Genomic DNA, 17,000 nt, shown 5'->3' with positions numbered 1-17,000 from the left:
CTATGCCGCCGCCCACTGGGAGTGTATTTTAGCTTAGCAGAAGTGCATACGGTTGTATCGCAGAGCGCCTGCAAAAAATTTTTGTGCAGTTTCAGAGTAGCTCCAGACCTACTCAGCGCTTGCGATCACTGCAGACTATTCAGTTCCGGATTTGACGTCACACACCCGCCCAGCGTTCGCCCAGCCACGCCTGCATTTTCCCTGGCACGCCTGCGTTTTTACTAACACACCGTGAAAACGGTCAGTTGCCACCCAGAAACGCCCACTTCATGTCAATCACTCTGCGGCAACCAGTGCGACTGAAATGCTTCGCTAGACCCTGTGCAAAACTACATCGTTCGTTGTGCGCATTGTGCTGCATGCGCAGAACTGCCGTTTTCTAGCCTGATCGCTACGCTGCGAAAAAATGCAGCTAGCGATAAACTCGGAATGACCCCCATAGTGCGAATAAGGGACCTGGTGCAGCGAGAGGGGCTGTTTGGTGCCACTGAGGCCACAGGGTATATCACAGTGACCCCTACAGTACTGTACGCAGGGTCAGACAGAGGATGGGCGGCCAAGCAGAGAGTCAGGAGGCGGAACTGCTCCCCCAGCCCTGATCTCGCTGTGGAGCCATGAGTGTCAGATGGGCAGCCCAGCCCTGACTGTGAGTATTGCCCCCTCCCCCCCATATTCCATCTACCCCCAACACTGGGGTAACACATACAGTAGAAGATGGGACAATTCATCATTTCTAGAAGTAACATGTCCTGCTCTTTAATTCTTTTTACTAGAAAGTTACAGCTCATGTAAAATAGCTGAAAAATACAGAAAGCAGAAATAGATTTATATATATAATTTAAACACTGATTGTACTAAATGCAACAATTACAAGAAAGAACAGCAACACAAATAGTAACACAATAAAACTGTATTACATTTGTGTCTTAAATTTTACAATACATTATGTACAGTAGTAATCCAAAATAATGTTCTCATGCCGCAGGACAAAACTCAACGCGAGCAAGCGAAACAAAGGAATAATGAGCGTAAGAAACCGGCGGTCTGTACAGGATCTTATGAAACATTCAATCTGGGGTAAGTTACTGGGCTACATACAGATCCAGGTAAGTCCCATTTATTCCCCGGCACCAGGATCTCCTATAATGACACATACTGCAGATCCTAGCGTCCTATATACACGTAGAACACAGTGCGTTATATCGGGAAGTGGCGGCGTCTCTGGCTCAGCGCACTTGCGCTACGTAACCTTCCTTCATTAAGCCTTCCTCATAGTCCGTCTGGCAGAGAATCATGTTGTTCTTTAGGAAAAATTTGTCTCCAACGCAAAATCTGCAAAAAAACAGAAACACAGAATAAGGCGACTGCGGTTTCCAAACGCGATTTATAAGCTGTCAGACGTTTGTGACATTACAACGACTATTTATCGGTGTCGTATTCTGGCCCTGTTCCTAACAGACGCAGAGAATGGAGTGCGTCACCGACCCCCGCGTAAGGCGCGTCCCTCCTACATCACAAGTCTTGACTTACTTTACTTAGGCCACTGGATGAGATTTATAAGACCCCGGTGCCGGTCGGGGGCTCAGCCGGCAGAAGTGCATTATACAGGGAGAAATCCCCCTAGCACTTACTGAGGAATAACTGCAGCAGAAGCACAAGTGTAAACCCCCCCTGAGTACCAATCTCACAGCAGGCGCATACTTCTGCCTTTATAGCAAACCCAACAGCTATAAGACAGACTGAAAAGTATTTTCCAATTAAGCACAAAAGACTCGCCCAAATGAGGCTCCTGACAATGCGGTATAGAGACGAGGCTGGAGGGGCGAGGTGGGGGGCACGGGCGAGGTGGGGGACAGAGAAACCTTCACAGGGATTTCTCAGTCTGACACTTGTGGACATAATTACGGTCAGGATAATCTGCTCTGTTTACGCCCGATTAAAGCGACGGGTTATGCAAATGGAGTTCTATATATTTAATTGTAACAATTTAACCTTGAAATTGCGGTGTCAGCTGCAGCTGACCCAGGGATAATTACATGCGCTGACCCGTGTGACCCCGGAGAGCGGCCCCCGTGTAATAGATTCCTCCTGTCGCACAATTGTCACATACTATACACAGAAATAACCCTTTATGGAGATTTCAATGGAAAGCATTTGGAGCGATTTACATTTGTAAAGACGGGATTTCAGCAAAACACGGCAGACATTTATTTTCCAATTGGGAGACTCTAAAGGCGCGTCCTTCTGCTCGCTACATAGACGGAGGAGAATGGGGTGATATAAAGAGGGTGGGAGAAGAGATTATGCTCTGCTCCTACAGGAAAATAGCTGCTTAGCGGCGACACGTCTGGCGTGGAAATAACGCCATCTACGTCTCTGACCGTCAGGATCACAATGGATCATTCTCTTCATAAAAGGGATCCCTTTTGTGAATACTGCTTGTCTATAGGGCGATTCAATCCGGTCCCACAAAACACACATATCGGTGACAAATGGCGGCAGAGAAGCAGCGGCTGCGGGGCGAGCAGGGTGACACTGTAGGAAGAGATCTGGGGCGAGGGGTGTATAACCTGGAGAAGAGCGCAGTACAATTATAGAGAAAAACTCCTAAGTATGGCGGGTGTAGACGGGAGAGTGGGGGCGAGGGGCGTGTAGACGGAAGAGCGGGGGCGAGGGGCGTGTAGACGGGAGAGCGGGGGCGAGGGGCGTGTAGACGGGAGAGCAGGGGCGTGTAGACGGGAGAGCGGGGGCGAGGGGCGTGTAGAAGGGAGAGCGGGGGCGAAGGGCGTGTAGATGGGAGAGCGGGGGCGAGGAGCGTGTAGATGTGAGAGCGGGGGCAAGGAGCGTGTAGATGTGAGAGCGGGGCGAGGAGCGTGTAGATGTGAGAGCGGGGCGAGGAGCGTGTAGATGTGAGAGCGGGGGCGAGGGGTGTGTAGATGTGAGAGCGGGGGCAAAGAGCGTGTAGATGTGAGAGCGGGGCGAGGAGCGTGTAGATGTGAGAGCGGGGGCGAGGGGTGTGTAGATGTGAGAGCGGGGCGAGGAGCGTGTAGATGTGAGAGCGGGGGCGAGGGGTGTGTAGATGTGAGAGCGGGGGCAAAGAGCGTGTAGATGTGAGCGGGGGCGAGGAGCGTGTAGATGTGAGAGCGGGGCGAGGAGCGTGTAGATGTGAGAGCGGGGGCGAGGGGTGTGTAGATGTGAGAGCGGGGGCAAAGAGCGTGTAGATGTGAGCGGGGCGAGGAGCGTGTAGATGTGAGAGCGGGGGCGAGGGGTGTGTAGATGTGAGAGCGGGGGCAAAGAGCGTGTAGATGTGAGAGCGGGGCGAGGAGCGTGTAGATGTGAGAGCGGGGGCGAGGGGTGTGTAGATGTGAGAGCGGGGGCAAAGAGCGTGTAGATGTGAGAGCGGGGGTGAGGAGCGTGTAGACGGGAAAGCGAGGGGCGTGTAGACGGGAGAGTGGGGGGCGAGGGACGTGCAGACGGGAGAGCGGGGGCGAGGAGAGTGTAGATGTGTACACAAGGTGCAATATGCACTAGCCTTCCTTCTGATTTTGACTATGAGGGAGAGAAGAGTGAGGCCCGGCTGTCCCTCCTGACTCGCTCAGAGCAGCCTGTGCTGGGGGAGAAGAGTGAGGCCTGGCTGTCCCTCCTGACTCGTTCAGAGCAGCCTGTGCTGGGGGAGAAGAGTGAGGCCCGGCTGTCCCACCTGACCCGCTCACAGCAGCCTGTGCTGGGAGAGAAGAGTGAGGTCCGGCTGTCCCTCCTGACTCGCTCAGAGCAGCCTGTGCTGGGGGAGAAGAGTGAGGCCCGGCTGTCCCTCCTGACTCGCTCAGAGCAGTCTGTGCTGGGGGAGAAGAGTGAGGTCCGGCTGTCCCTCCTGACTCGCTCAGAGCAGTCTGTGCTGGGGGAGAAGAGTGAGGCCCGGCTGTCCCTCCTGACTCGCGTGAGGCCCGGCTGTCCCTCCTGACTCGCTCAGAGCAGCCTGTGCTGGGGGAGAAGAGTGAGGTCCGGCTGTCCCTCCTGACTCGCTCAGAGCAGCCTGTGCTGGGGGAGAAGAGTGAGGCCCGGCTGTCCCTCCTGACTCGCTCAGAGCAGCCTGTGCTGGGGGAGAAGAGTGAGGCCCGGCTGTCCCTCCTGACTCGCTCAGAGCAGTCTGTGCTGGGGGAGAAGAGTGAGGCCCGGCTGTCCCTCCTGACTCGCTCAGAGCAGCCTGTGCTGGGGGAGAAGAGTGAGGCCCGGCTATCCCTCCTGACTCGCTCAGAGCAGTCTGTGCTGGGGGAGAAGAGTGAGGCCCGGCTGTCCCTCCTGACTCGCTCAGAGCAGCCTGTGCTGGGGGAGAAGAGTGAGGCCCGGCTATCCCTCCTGACTCGCTCAGAGTAGCCTGTGCTGGGGGAGAAGAGTGAGGCCCGGCTGTCCCTCCTGACACGCTCAGAGCAGCCTGTGCTGGGGGAGAAGAGTGAGGTCCGGCTGTCCCTCCTGACTCGCTCAGAGCAGCCTGTGCTGGGGGAGAAGAGTGAGGCCCGGCTGTCCCTCCTGACTCGCTCAGAGTAGCCTGTGCTGGGGGAGAAGAGAGGCCCGGCTGTCCCTCCTGACACGCTCAGAGCAGCCTGTGCTGGGGGAGAAGAGTGAGGTCCGGCTGTCCCTCCTGACTCGCTCAGAGCAGCCTGTGCTGGGGGAGAAGAGTGAGGTCCGGCTGTCCCTCCTGACTCGCTCAGAGCAGCCTGTGCTGGGGGAGAAGAGTGAGGCCCGGCTGTCCCTCCTGACTCGCTCAGAGTAGCCTGTGCTGGGGGAGAAGAGTGAGGCCCGGCTGTCCCTCCTGACACGCTCAGAGCAGCCTGTGCTGGGGGAGAAGAGTGAGGCCCGGCTGTCCCTCCTGACTCGCGTGAGGTCCGGCTGTCCCTCCTAACTCGCTCAGAGCAGCCTGTGCTGGGGGAGAAGAGTGAGGCCCGGCTGTCCCTCCTGACTCGCTCAGAGCAGTCTGTGCTGGGAGAGAAGAGTGAGGCCCGGCTGTCCCTCCTGACTCGCTCAGAGCAGCCTGTGCTGGGGGAGAAGAGTGAGGCCCGGCTGTCCCTCCTGACTCGCTCACAGCAGCCTGTGCTGGGGGAGAAGAGTGAGGCCCGGCTGTCCCTCCTGACTCGCTCAGAGCAGTCTGTGCTGGGGGAGAAGAGTGAGGTCCGGCTGTCCCTCCTGACACGCTCACAGCAGTCTGTGCTGGGGGAGAAGAGTGAGGCCCGGCTGTCCCTCCTGACTCGCTCAGAGCAGTCTGTGCTGGGGGAGAAGAGTGAGGTCCGGCTGTCCCTCCTGACTCGCTCAGAGCAGTCTGTGCTGGGGGAGAAGAGTGAGGCCCGGCTGTCCCTCCTGACTCGCTCAGAGCAGTCTGTGCTGGGGGAGAAGAGTGAGGCCTGGCTGTCCCTCCTGACTGGCTCAGAGCAGTCTGTGCTGGGGGAGAAGAGTGAGGCCCGGCTGTCCCTCCTGACTCGCTCAGAGCAGTCTGTGCTGGGGGAGAAGAGTGAGGCCCGGCTGTCCCTCCTGACTCGCTCAGAGCAGTCTGTGCTGGGGGAGAAGAGTGAGGCCCGGCTGTCCCTCCTGACTCGTTCAGAGCAGTCTGTGCTGGGGGAGAAGAGTGAGGCCCGGCTGTTCCTCCTGACTCGCTCAGAGCAGTCTGTGCTGGGGGAGAAGAGTGAGGCCCGGCTGTCCCTCCTGACTCGCTCAGAGCAGTCTGTGCTGGGGGAGAAGAGTGAGGCCCGGCTGTCCCTCCTGACTCGCTCAGAGCAGTCTGTGCTGGGGGAGAAGAGTGAGGTCTGTCACGATCCGGGTATCTGGACGCCATTTCTTACCCATCAGATGCCTCCTAAGGCTGGCTCAGCGCTCCAGGACCGGATCCCATCTGTTATCCTAATGTTCACATTCCTGCATCCTCTCCTGTCTCTCTGAGACGCTGTCACAGTAACGCCTTATTACATCTGGCATGGCGTCTCCCGCGGCCTCCGCCGCCGTCCCTGAGCTTCTGCATGCAGAGTGTCAGAGTGGCGATTACGTCAGCCGCGGCCTCCGCTGTGTCCGCGTGGTTGGATGTGCACTTGTCAGCCTGGCGTCTCCTGTCTCCAGTGGCCGGCGCCGCCATTACTGTTTTCATTACCACATGGATTACAAACCAAACTTCCCTCCAAGTGTCTGCATGGGCGCAGCCATCTTGGATTCTGTCAGCTGATCATTTCCTCCAATCTGTTGTCAGTATTGTTAATCTGCATAATTGCCTAGCCAATCCCTTCCTTGCTGCAGGTATAAATACACTGTGCCTGAGCAAGGAAGGCGTCAGTGCTTTGGTTGTCAAACCTAGTTCCTGTTTGTCTCTCTCCTGTGATTGTCTTCCAGGTTCCAGCTCCTGTCTCAAGACTTCCACCATAGAGACCCGCACCAGCATTCCACCTGCGGTGTAGCCTGACTCTCCAATCCATTGTGGATTCATCTGTTTCCAGCTACAACATTACCTGCTTCCAGCTCAGCTTCCAGCAGAGTACAGCTTCCCTTAAAGGGCCGGTGTCCTTTCTACACTTTACCACTCTCCACCGGTATTATTATTTCTCCGCTCTCAAGTTCTACATTTCAGTTCATATTTCATCGCTCCCAAGTTCATTTATTATTTAACTGGTTCCAGCCAGTATCCACTCCGTGCTAACAACAGTCTGGTTCCAGCCAGTATCCACAGCAGCTGTTTTACCTTCAGCAACCCAGCTTTTCCTGGAACACCAGCTGGCACAATCCTGGGTTATCTCCATTGCTACAGTCGGGCCTGGTAAGGACTTTCCATCTAGAAGATCATAAGAACTATCTCACACTACCAGTGCCCTGTGGCTCCTGCCATCCTGTAGTACCCAGGAACTGTATTTATTATTTGCTGACTTTTACGTTTTCTTTTACTGCTGCTGTGTTGCGGAGTTGTCATAATAAACATCATTGACTTTTATCCAAGTTGTCGTGGTCACGCCTTCGGGCAGTTATTATTCATGTTACTTACATGTCCAGGGGTCTGATACAACCTCCCAGGGTTCCGGTACATCTCAGCCCCTACAACTGAGGCTGCCTCCCGTCAGCTCAGGCCCTCAGTTGTGACAGTGTCCGGCTGTCCCTCCTGACTCGCTCAGAGCAGCCTGTGCTGGGGGAGAAGAGTGAGGCCCGGCTGTCCCTCCTGACTCGCTCAGAGCAGCCTGTGCTGGGGGAGAAGAGTGAGGTCCGGCTGTCCCTCCTGACTCGCTCAGAGCAGCCTGTGCTGGGGGAGAAGAGTGAGGCCCGGCTGTCCCTCCTGACTCGCTCAGAGCAGTCTGTGCTGGGGGAGAAGAGTGAGGCCCGGCTGTCCCTCCTGACTCGCTCAGAGCAGCCTGTGCTGGGGGAGAAGAGTGAGGCCCGGCTGTCCCTCCTGACTCGCTCAGAGCAGCCTGTGCTGGGGGAGAAGAGTGAGGTCCGGCTGTCCCTCCTGACTCGCTCAGAGCAGTCTGTGCTGGGGGAGAAGAGTGAGGCCCGGCTGTCCCTCCTGACTCGCTCAGAGCAGCCTGTGCTGGGGGAGAAGAGTGAGGCCCGGCTGTCCCTCCTGACTCGCTCAGAGCAGCCTGTGCTGGGGGAGAAGAGTGAGGTCCGGCTGTCCCTCCTGACACGCTCAGAGCAGTCTGTGCTGGGGGAGAAGAGTGAGGTCCGGCTGTCCCTCCTGACCCGCTCAGAGCAGCCTGTGCTGGGGGAGAAGAGTGAGGCCCGGCTGTCCCTCCTGACTCGCTCAGAGCAGCCTGTGCTGGGGGAGAAGAGTGAGGCCCGGCTGTCCCTCCTGACTCGCTCAGAGCAGTCTGTGCTGGGGGAGAAGAGTGAGGCCCGGCTGTCCCTCCTGACTCGTTCAGAGCAGTCTGTGCTGGGGGAGAAGAGTGAGGCCCGGCTGTCCCTCCTGACTCGCTCAGAGCAGTCTGTGCTGGGGGAGAAGAGTGAGGCCCGGCTGTCCCTCCTGACTCGCTCAGAGCAGTCTGTGCTGGGGGAGAAGAGTGAGGCCCGGCTGTCCCTCCTGACTCGCTCAGAGCAGTCTGTGCTGGGGGAGAAGAGTGAGGTCCGACTGTCCCTCCTGACTCGCTCAGAGCAGCCTGTGCTGGGGGAGAAGAGTGAGGTCCGACTGTCCCTCCTGACTCGCTCAGAGCAGCCTGTGCTGGGGGAGAAGAGTGAGGTCCGGCTGTCCCTCCTGACCCGCTCAGAGCAGCCTGTGCTGGGGGAGAAGAGTGAGGCCCGGCTGTCCCTCCTGACTCGCTCAGAGCAGCCTGTGCTGGGGGAGAAGAGTGAGGCCCGGCTGTCCCTCCTGACTCGCTCAGAGCAGTCTGTGCTGGGGGAGAAGAGTGAGGCCCGGCTGTCCCTCCTGACTCGTTCAGAGCAGTCTGTGCTGGGGGAGAAGAGTGAGGCCCGGCTGTCCCTCCTGACTCGCTCAGAGCAGTCTGTGCTGGGGGAGAAGAGTGAGGCCCGGCTGTCCCTCCTGACTCGCTCAGAGCAGTCTGTGCTGGGGGAGAAGAGTGAGGCCCGGCTGTCCCTCCTGACTCGCTCAGAGCAGTCTGTGCTGGGGGAGAAGAGTGAGGTCCGACTGTCCCTCCTGACTCGCTCAGAGCAGCCTGTGCTGGGGGAGAAGAGTGAGGCCCGGCTGTCCCTCCTGACTCGCTCAGAGCAGCCTATGCTGAAGAGGGGCCTCGGCAGCTGGGACTGTGCATATAAAGTGGCTCTGACGCTATAAAACATTTAACCCTTCATGTCGCAGAGAAGCAGATCAGTTACACACCGCTCAGCACCACTGGCAGCAGAAGCTGTTCCCCTGTGAGCCTCATTCAGTAAGGATTGCATATTCTTCTTATTGCCAGAATTTGCAATCCTTCTGAGTGCATGCTTGGTGCCGCCCATCACAGCGCAAGGCCGCCCAGCAGGGTACCTGCCGCCTCCCCCCAGCGACCATGCTGAAATTTGTTGATGCCTCTTGCCGGCGCAGCCTGTCTGGGACCGCAGGAAGCCCACCGCCACCATTGTGATAGCAGCGGCTGCGTGTGACGTCACGCAGCCACCCCAATCACACCCCTCATTTGTCTGCTGCTGCCTCTGTTTCCCAGACGCAGCCCCGCAACGCTCCATCTCCGCCTAGGAAACGGAGTATTGTCGCCCCTCTCCCGCCCGGCGAACGCCTGTCCCTTAATCACCGCATCCTATTCGTAATTTTTGAGGTTGGGTGGCGTTTTGCTGTGTTATGAGGAAGAGAGAAGGAAGCGTCCTCTACCGGATGTGACCCGTCACTGGGCGTCAGGCTCAGCGCCCGCTCTTATAGAGGGTGATATATACAATGCTTCTGTGCGTTTCCCATATTCCAGCCCGTTATCTGCTTAATGGCAGATTTATAACCTCATTAACCTGTGACACCATGACATCACACCCAGGGGGCGGGGCCGCTGGTAAGTAACGCACTGCGCAGGCTGCAGCGGGCATTGCTGGGACTCTTGGGGCGGCTGGGCTGTAGCATGCTACTCCATACACCCTGCAAGCCACATGCAGATGCCGTGGGGCAGCGATGGTGCCACCCCAGGGTCCTATGTCCTGCGGGACTGCTACGCTCGCACACCCCTGCTTACGCCGACACTGACCTCCGATTCAAACTGTTTGGTAGATAGTTCTAGAAGAATCTGCTGAACTAATGTCCCCAATAATCAGCGTAACCCAGTGACTAGGATCACCCTGAGTAGCACTTTGTAGCTACAAGATGGCGGCTTGTTCTGCGATATTCATACTGAGGCCGCATAAACCCCTTTCTGCCGCTGGTGTCAGGGACGTACCTTTGATTACACAGCTGACAAGCGAAGCAGTCCAGGTGGTACACATTGTCCTTTGCCCGCATCACCATCTCAAAGGCGGGAATCAGCTTACTGCACGCTGCGCAGTTCCCGGTAACGCCAAACAGCCTGGAGGAAGACAGAAAGGTTCAGTCATAAACCCCGACAGGAACAACAGGTCAGAACAAAATAATGGTATAATCATACACTGAGTGTCCGTCTGCCCCCTGTCTGCTGCCCCCGCCTGTGTCTGCTGCTGCCCCCCCCCCCATCTGCTGCCCCCCCTATATGGCGGTAAGTAGCCGAGCATCACTACATGCACAGATTTCACCTGCCGCTGGCTGCATTATCACAGTCCTCCATACACCACAGCGGTGCGCACAGGTAACAGGTGTGATGCAGCAGAATATGAAGCATCACATGACCCTGAATATCATGGTTTACATAAAAGGATTGCGCGCTCAGATGAGATCCATTCATTGGCTGGTTGGGGGCCTCCTGCAGCTCTAACTACTCTCCACCACTTATCCCTGCTGTCCCTGGATGCTGTACAGCATTATGCAGCAGAGCGGTTTCATTTATCAGGGCTAAAAAATTAATCCATTGTTCCAGATGATATAATAACATTGCTGAAAAGCAGGGAATACAGATGATATAATAACAGAGCTGAAAAGCAGGGAATACAGATCAGTGGAAAGTCCCCATTCAGCTACTAAATTTTCCTTTTTTTTGTCAACTACCATAGTTCTTATAGTGCTGTCACCATTGTTATAATTTCCTGTCTTTCTATATGTTCTTCTCCTTTCCCCACAACCTGAACCCACTAACTGCACACCCTCCCAGGTGTACCCTACGCAGTGCACCCCACATGGTGGCCTTGGATGGTGATGTAACCTACGCAGTGCGCCCAACATGGCGGCCTCATATGGTGATGTAACCTACGCAGTGCGCCTAACATGGCGGCCTCGGATGGTGACGTACCCTACGCAGTGCGCCCCACATGGCGGCCTCGGGTGGCAATGTAACCTATGCAGTGCGTCCCACATGGCGGCCTTGTGGTGGTGATGTACCCTACGCAGTGCACCAAACATGGAGGCCTCGGGTGGTGATGTAACCTACGCAGTACGCCCCACATGGCGCCTCGGGTGGTGATGTAACCTACGCAGTGTGCCCCACATGGCGGCCTCGGGTGGTGATGTACCCTATGCAGTGTGCCCCACATGGCGGCCTCGGATGGTGATGTAACCTACGCAGTACGCCCCACATGGCACCTCGGGTGGTTATGTAACCTACGCAGTGCGCCCCACATGGCGCCTCGGGTGGTGATGTAACCTACGCAGTGCACTCCACATGGCACCTCGGGTGGTTATGTAACCTACGCAGTGTGCCCCACATGGCGCCTCGGGTGGTTATGTAACCTACGCAGTGTGCCCCACATGGCGCCTCGGGTGGTTATGTAACCTACGCAGTGCGCTCCACATGGCGGACACGGGTGGTTATGTAACCTACGCAGTACGCCCCACATGGCGCCTCGGGTGGTTATGTAACCTACGCAGTACGCCCCACATGGCGGACACGGGTGGTTATGTAACCTACGCAGTACGCCCCACATGGCACCTCGGATGGTTATGTAACCTACGCATTACGCCCCACATGGCGCCTCGGGTGGTGATGTAACCTACGCAGTGTGCCCCACATGGCGGCCTCGCCTTGTACCTTTCATGGATGGGTTATGTAACTGGTGGAATTTGGTGGCTGCAGTACGTTCCTCATGTAACACTATAGTTACAATTGCTGTAATACTAAACCAGCAGCAGAGTAAATGTTTCATACATACTTGTGCACTTAGGGGGTCATTCCGACCTGATCGCACGCTGCAGTTTTTTGCAGTGGTGCGTTCAATTCTGAACTGCGCATGTGCCGCGACCGCAATGTGCAGGCGTGTTGCTGCCCGGCGATGGGAAACGCCGGGCTGCGTGGGACCTTATAAAAAAAACGATTGCAGCGGCGATTGCAAGGTGATTGACAGCGAGAAGGCGTTTCTGGGCGGCAACTGACCGTGTTCTGGGAGTGCAGTGGAAAAGCGATCGCACACTTGCAAAGCGAAAATACACTCCCCCATAGGTGGCGACTATCTGATCGCAGCGCTGCAAAAAACTGCTACCGTGCGATCAACTCGGAATGACCCCCTTAGTTATATCCGAGTACTATCATCCGCTGAGCATATGAACGTTCAGCCCGGGGAGGGGCAGGGAGGGGCGGGGAGGGGCAGGGAGGGGCATAAAGTCCTCTGTGCCCCGGAGTTATACCGTCATTAGAAAACACTCTCTGAACAATTCATTTACATCCTCTCCCCGGCTCCTGGCTCTTGTATCTGTCGCTATAACAGCGGCAATGTCCTTATTCACATGGAAGACTACAGTAAATGAGGCAGTATACTATAGTGCAGTACATAGTGCCAGGGTGGGTCAGACAGTGGCCCGGGGACCCAACTTCCCGACACCTCACTGCACATGGCTTGTGTTTGGTAGACCCTAAAGCCGCATTTTACTAAGCGCCGGCTTCGTGCTTTTGGCGGTCTTGATGTGGGTTACCGGCAGGATTGCACCGCAGATTTACAGCGCTCAATACCGCAGACTATTGGAGAGAACAGGACGCCGAATGATCGTCAATGTTGTTACCATTAGCGGTATAGAAACCCCATATTTATTACGTGCCATAAAATATTAAATGTCTTCCGTCATAAAAAAACATAACACTAATACACAATTAATACTGCACCTTGAATATAATGAATAAATAATAATTTTCCTCCCAATATATTAGTAATTGTATTTTCCTGCTACTGGTACATACTGACACAATTACTGCCCACAGTATACGTCTGCTGTGAGCCCCCTGCATGTGATTGGCCAGATAGATGCGGCAGTTTTGCAGGATAATCAGATGGACATGGGCGTAGTATTTTGCTGCTTTAGTTTGCTGGCGATATAAAGTAAGTGACCTTGGGGGGTATTCAATTAGTGCCGTTTTATCGTCTAGGCAAAACATTCAGCAGGAGCGGAAAACATGTGGAACGAGAAATCCATGTCTTCACACCTGCGCCAGCGAAAACGAAGGTGAAAAGGCATTTGCAAAAATGTCCGGCAACTGAATACGCAGCGGGGTAAACGCAGTAGCTCTGAAATTGCTGGAGCTAATTGAATACCATTGTTAGTAGTGAAACCACGGCTACGTACATTTACCCGCGAGCACCCCTGTATTCAGTACAGAAAGGGGCAGTCTAGGAAAGGACTTGTCGCAATACTGTGGATTTAATGCCGTCTGTGGAAAATACACTAGATCATTATTTATGAAGTGTTTCTTATATAGCAGCATATTCCGCTGCGTTTTACAAATAGAAGAACAGTGATAGAAGAAAACTGGGTAAAACCAGACAGACATAGAGGTAGGAGGGCCCTGCTCACAGTTTACACTGTATATAGACATAGAGGTAGGAGGGCCCTGCTCACAGCTTACACTGTATATAGACATAGAGGTAGGAGGGCCCTGCTCACAGCTTACACTGTATAGAGACATAGAGGTAGGAGGGCCCTGCTCACAGTTTACACTGTATAGAGACATAGAGGTAGGAGGGCCCTGCTCACAGCTTACACTGTATAGAGACATAGAGGTAGGAGGGCCCTGCTCACAGCTTACACTGTATAGAGACATAGAGGTAGGAGGGCCCTGCTCACAGCTTACACTGTATAGAGACATAGAGGTAGGAGGGCCCTGCTCACAGCTTACACTGTATAGAGACATAGAGGTAGGAGGGCCCTGCTCACAGCTTACACTCTATAGAGACATAGAGGTAGGAAGGCCCTGCTCACAGCTTACACTGTATAGAGACATAGAGGTAGGAGGGCCCTGCTCACAGCTTACACTGTATAGAGACATAGAGGTAGGAGGGCCCTGCTCACAGCTTACACTGTATAGAGACAAAGAGGTAGGAGGGCCCTGCTCACAGCTTACACTGTATAGAGACATAGAGGTAGGAGGGCCCTGCTCACAGCTTACACTGTATAGAGACATAGAGGTAGGAGGGCCCTGCTCGCAGCTTACACTTATGATGAGACAGATTTTTACCAGCCTGGCTTGTAGATGATCCTGTGTACCTGCAGGAGGTTGAGGCACTAAGCAGAAGCCAATCACACAGTGAGGAGAGAAGCAATAGCGTGGACTAGGTAAGGTGAGCAGCAGTGGCATGATGTGAGATGTGGGTGCTCTGTGGCATGATGTGAGATGTGGGTGCTCTGTGGCATGATGTGAGATGTGGGTGCTCTGTGGCATGATGAGATGTGGGTGCTCTGTGGCATGATGTGAGATGTGGGTGCTCTGTGGCATGATGAGATGTGGGTGCTCTGTGGCATGATGTGAGATGTGGGTGCTCTGTGGCATGATGAGATGTGGGTGCTCTGTGGCATGATGTGAGATGTGGGTGCTCTGTGGCATGATGAGATGTGGGTGCTCTGTGGCATGATGAGATGTGGGTGCTCTGTGGCATGATGTGAGATGTGGGTGCTCTGTGGCATGATGTGGGTGCTCTGTGGCATGATGTGGATGCTCTGTGGCATGATGTGAGATGTGGGTGCTCTGTGGCATGATGTGAGATGTGGGTGCTCTGTGGCATGATGTGAGATGTGGGTGCTCTGTGGCATGATGTGGGTGCTCTGTGGCATGATGTGAGATGTGGGTGCTCTGTGGCATGATGTGAGATGTGGGTGCTCTGTGGCATGATGTGAGATGTGGGTGCTCTGTGGCATGATGTGGGTGCTCTGTGGCATGATGTGAGATGTGGGTGCTCTGTGGCATGATGTGAGATGTGGGTGCTCTGTGGCATGATGTGGGTGCTCTGTGGCATGATGTGAGATGTGGGTGCTCTGTGGCATGATGTGAGATGTGGGTGCTCTGTGGCATGATGTGAGATGTGGGTGCTCTGTGGCATGATGAGATGTGGGTACTCTGTGGCATGATGTGAGATGTGGGTGCTCGGTGGCATGATGTGAGATGTGGGTGCTCTGTGGCATGATGTGAGATGTGGGTGCTCTGTGGCATGATGTGAGATGTGGGTGCTCTGTGGCATGATGTGAGATGTGGGTGCTCTGTGGCACGATGTGAGATGTGGGTGCTCTGTGGCATGATGTGAGATGTGGGTACTCTGTGGCATGATGTGAGACGTGGGTGCTCTGTGGCATGATGTGAGATGTGGGTGCTCTGTGGCATGATGTGAGATGTGGGTGCTCTGTGGCATGATGTGAGATGTGGGTGCTCTGTGGCATGATGTGAGATGTGGGTGCTCTGTGGCATGATGAGATGTGGGTGCTCTGTGGCATGATGTGGGTGCTCTGTGGCATGATGTGGGTGCTCTGTGGCATGATGTGAGATGTGGGTGCTCTGTGGCATGATGTGAGATGTGGGTGCTCTGTGGCATGATGTGGGTGCTCTGTGGCATGATGTGAGATGTGGGTGCTCTGTGGCATGATGTGAGATGTGGGTACTCTGTGGCATGATGAGATGTGGGTGCTCTGTGGCATGATGTGAGATGTGGGTGCTCTGTGGCATGATGAGATGTGGGTGCTCTGTGGCATGATGTGAGATGTGGGTGCTCTGTGGCATGATGAGATGTGGGTGCTCTGTGGCATGATGTGAGATGTGGGTGCTCTGTGGCATGATGAGATGTGGGTGCTCTGTGGCATGATGTGAGATGTGGGTGCTCTGTGGCATGATGTGGATGCTCTGTGGCATGATGTGAGATGTGGGTGCTCTGTGGCATGATGTGAGATGTGGGTGCTCTGTGGCATGATGTGAGATGTGGGTGCTCTGTGGCATGATGTGGGTGCTCTGTGGCATGATGTGAGATGTGGGTGCTCTGTGGCATGATGGGAGATGTGGGTGCTCTGTGGCATGATGGGAGATGTGGGTGCTCTGTGGCATGATGTGGGTGCTCTGTGGCATGATGTGAGATGTGGGTGCTCTGTGGCATGATGTGAGATGTGGGTGCTCTGTGGCATGATGTGAGATGTGGGTGCTCTGTGGCATGATCTGGGTGCTCTGTGGCATGATGTGAGATGTGGGTGCTCTGTGGCATGATGTGAGATGTGGGTGCTCTGTGGCATGATGTGAGATGTGGGTGCTCTGTGGCATGATGTGGGTGCTCTGTGGCATGATGTGAGATGTGGGTGCTCTGTGGCATGATGTGAGATGTGGGTGCTCTGTGGCATGATGTGAGATGTGGGTGCTCTGTGGCATGATGTGAGATGTGGGTGCTCTGTGGCATGATGAGATGTGGGTACTCTGTGGCATGATGTGGGTGCTCTGTGGCATGATGTGAGATGTGGGTGCTCGGTGGCATGATGTGAGATGTGGGTGCTCTGTGGCATGATGTGAGATGTGGGTGCTCTGTGGCATGATGTGAGATGTGGGTACTCTGTGGCATGATGTGAGATGTGGGTGCTCTGTGGCATGATGTGAGATGTGGGTACTCTGTGGCATGATGTGAGATGTGGGTGCTCGGTGGCATGATGTGAGATGTGGGTGCTCTGTGGCATGATGTGAGATGTGGGTGCTCTGTGGCATGATGTGAGATGTGGGTGCTCTGTGGCATGATGTGAGATGTGGGTGCTCTGTGGCATGATGTGGGTGCTCTGTGGCATGATGTGAGATGTGGGTGCTCTGTGGCATGATGTGAGATGTGGGTGCTCTGTGGCATGATGAGATATGGGTGCTCTGTGGCATGATGTGGGTGCTCTGTGGCATGATGTGGGTGCTCTGTGGCATGATGTGAGATGTGGGTGCTCTGTGGCATGATGTGAGATGTGGGTGCTCTATGGCATGATGTGAGATGTGGGTGCTCTGTGGCATGATGTGAGATGTGGGTGCTCTGTGGCATGATGAGATGTGGGTGCTCTGTGGCATGATGTGAGATGTGGGTGCTCTGTGGCATGATGTGGGTGCTCTGTGGCATGATGTGAGATATGGGTGCTCTGTGGCATGATGTGAGATGTGGGTGCTCTGTGGCATGATGTGAGATGTGGGTGCTCTGTGGCATGATGTGAGATGTGGGTGCTCTGTGGCATGATGAGATGTGGGTACTCTGTGGCATGATGTGGGTGCTCTGTGGCATGATGTGAGATG

General features: G+C 55.0%; 1 protein-coding gene across 1 annotated transcript; it reads right to left on the bottom strand.

Moving 5' to 3' along the window:
• Nucleotides 1-730: 730 nt before the first annotated feature.
• LMO3 (LIM domain only 3) lies at nt 731-9,955 on the bottom strand (the record flags this gene model as incomplete). Its single annotated transcript, XM_063930095.1, has 2 exons — nt 731-1,332; nt 9,828-9,955. Coding segments are annotated over 2 exons (234 nt in total), but the record flags the coding sequence as incomplete, so codon positions are not given.
• Between the last annotated feature and the right edge of the window lie 7,045 nt (nt 9,956-17,000).

Source organism: Pseudophryne corroboree, chromosome 6 (assembly GCF_028390025.1).
Source record: "Pseudophryne corroboree isolate aPseCor3 chromosome 6, aPseCor3.hap2, whole genome shotgun sequence".
NCBI classification, from domain to species: domain Eukaryota; kingdom Metazoa; phylum Chordata; class Amphibia; order Anura; family Myobatrachidae; genus Pseudophryne; species Pseudophryne corroboree.
This window is presented reverse-complemented; position numbering and strand designations above follow the sequence as displayed.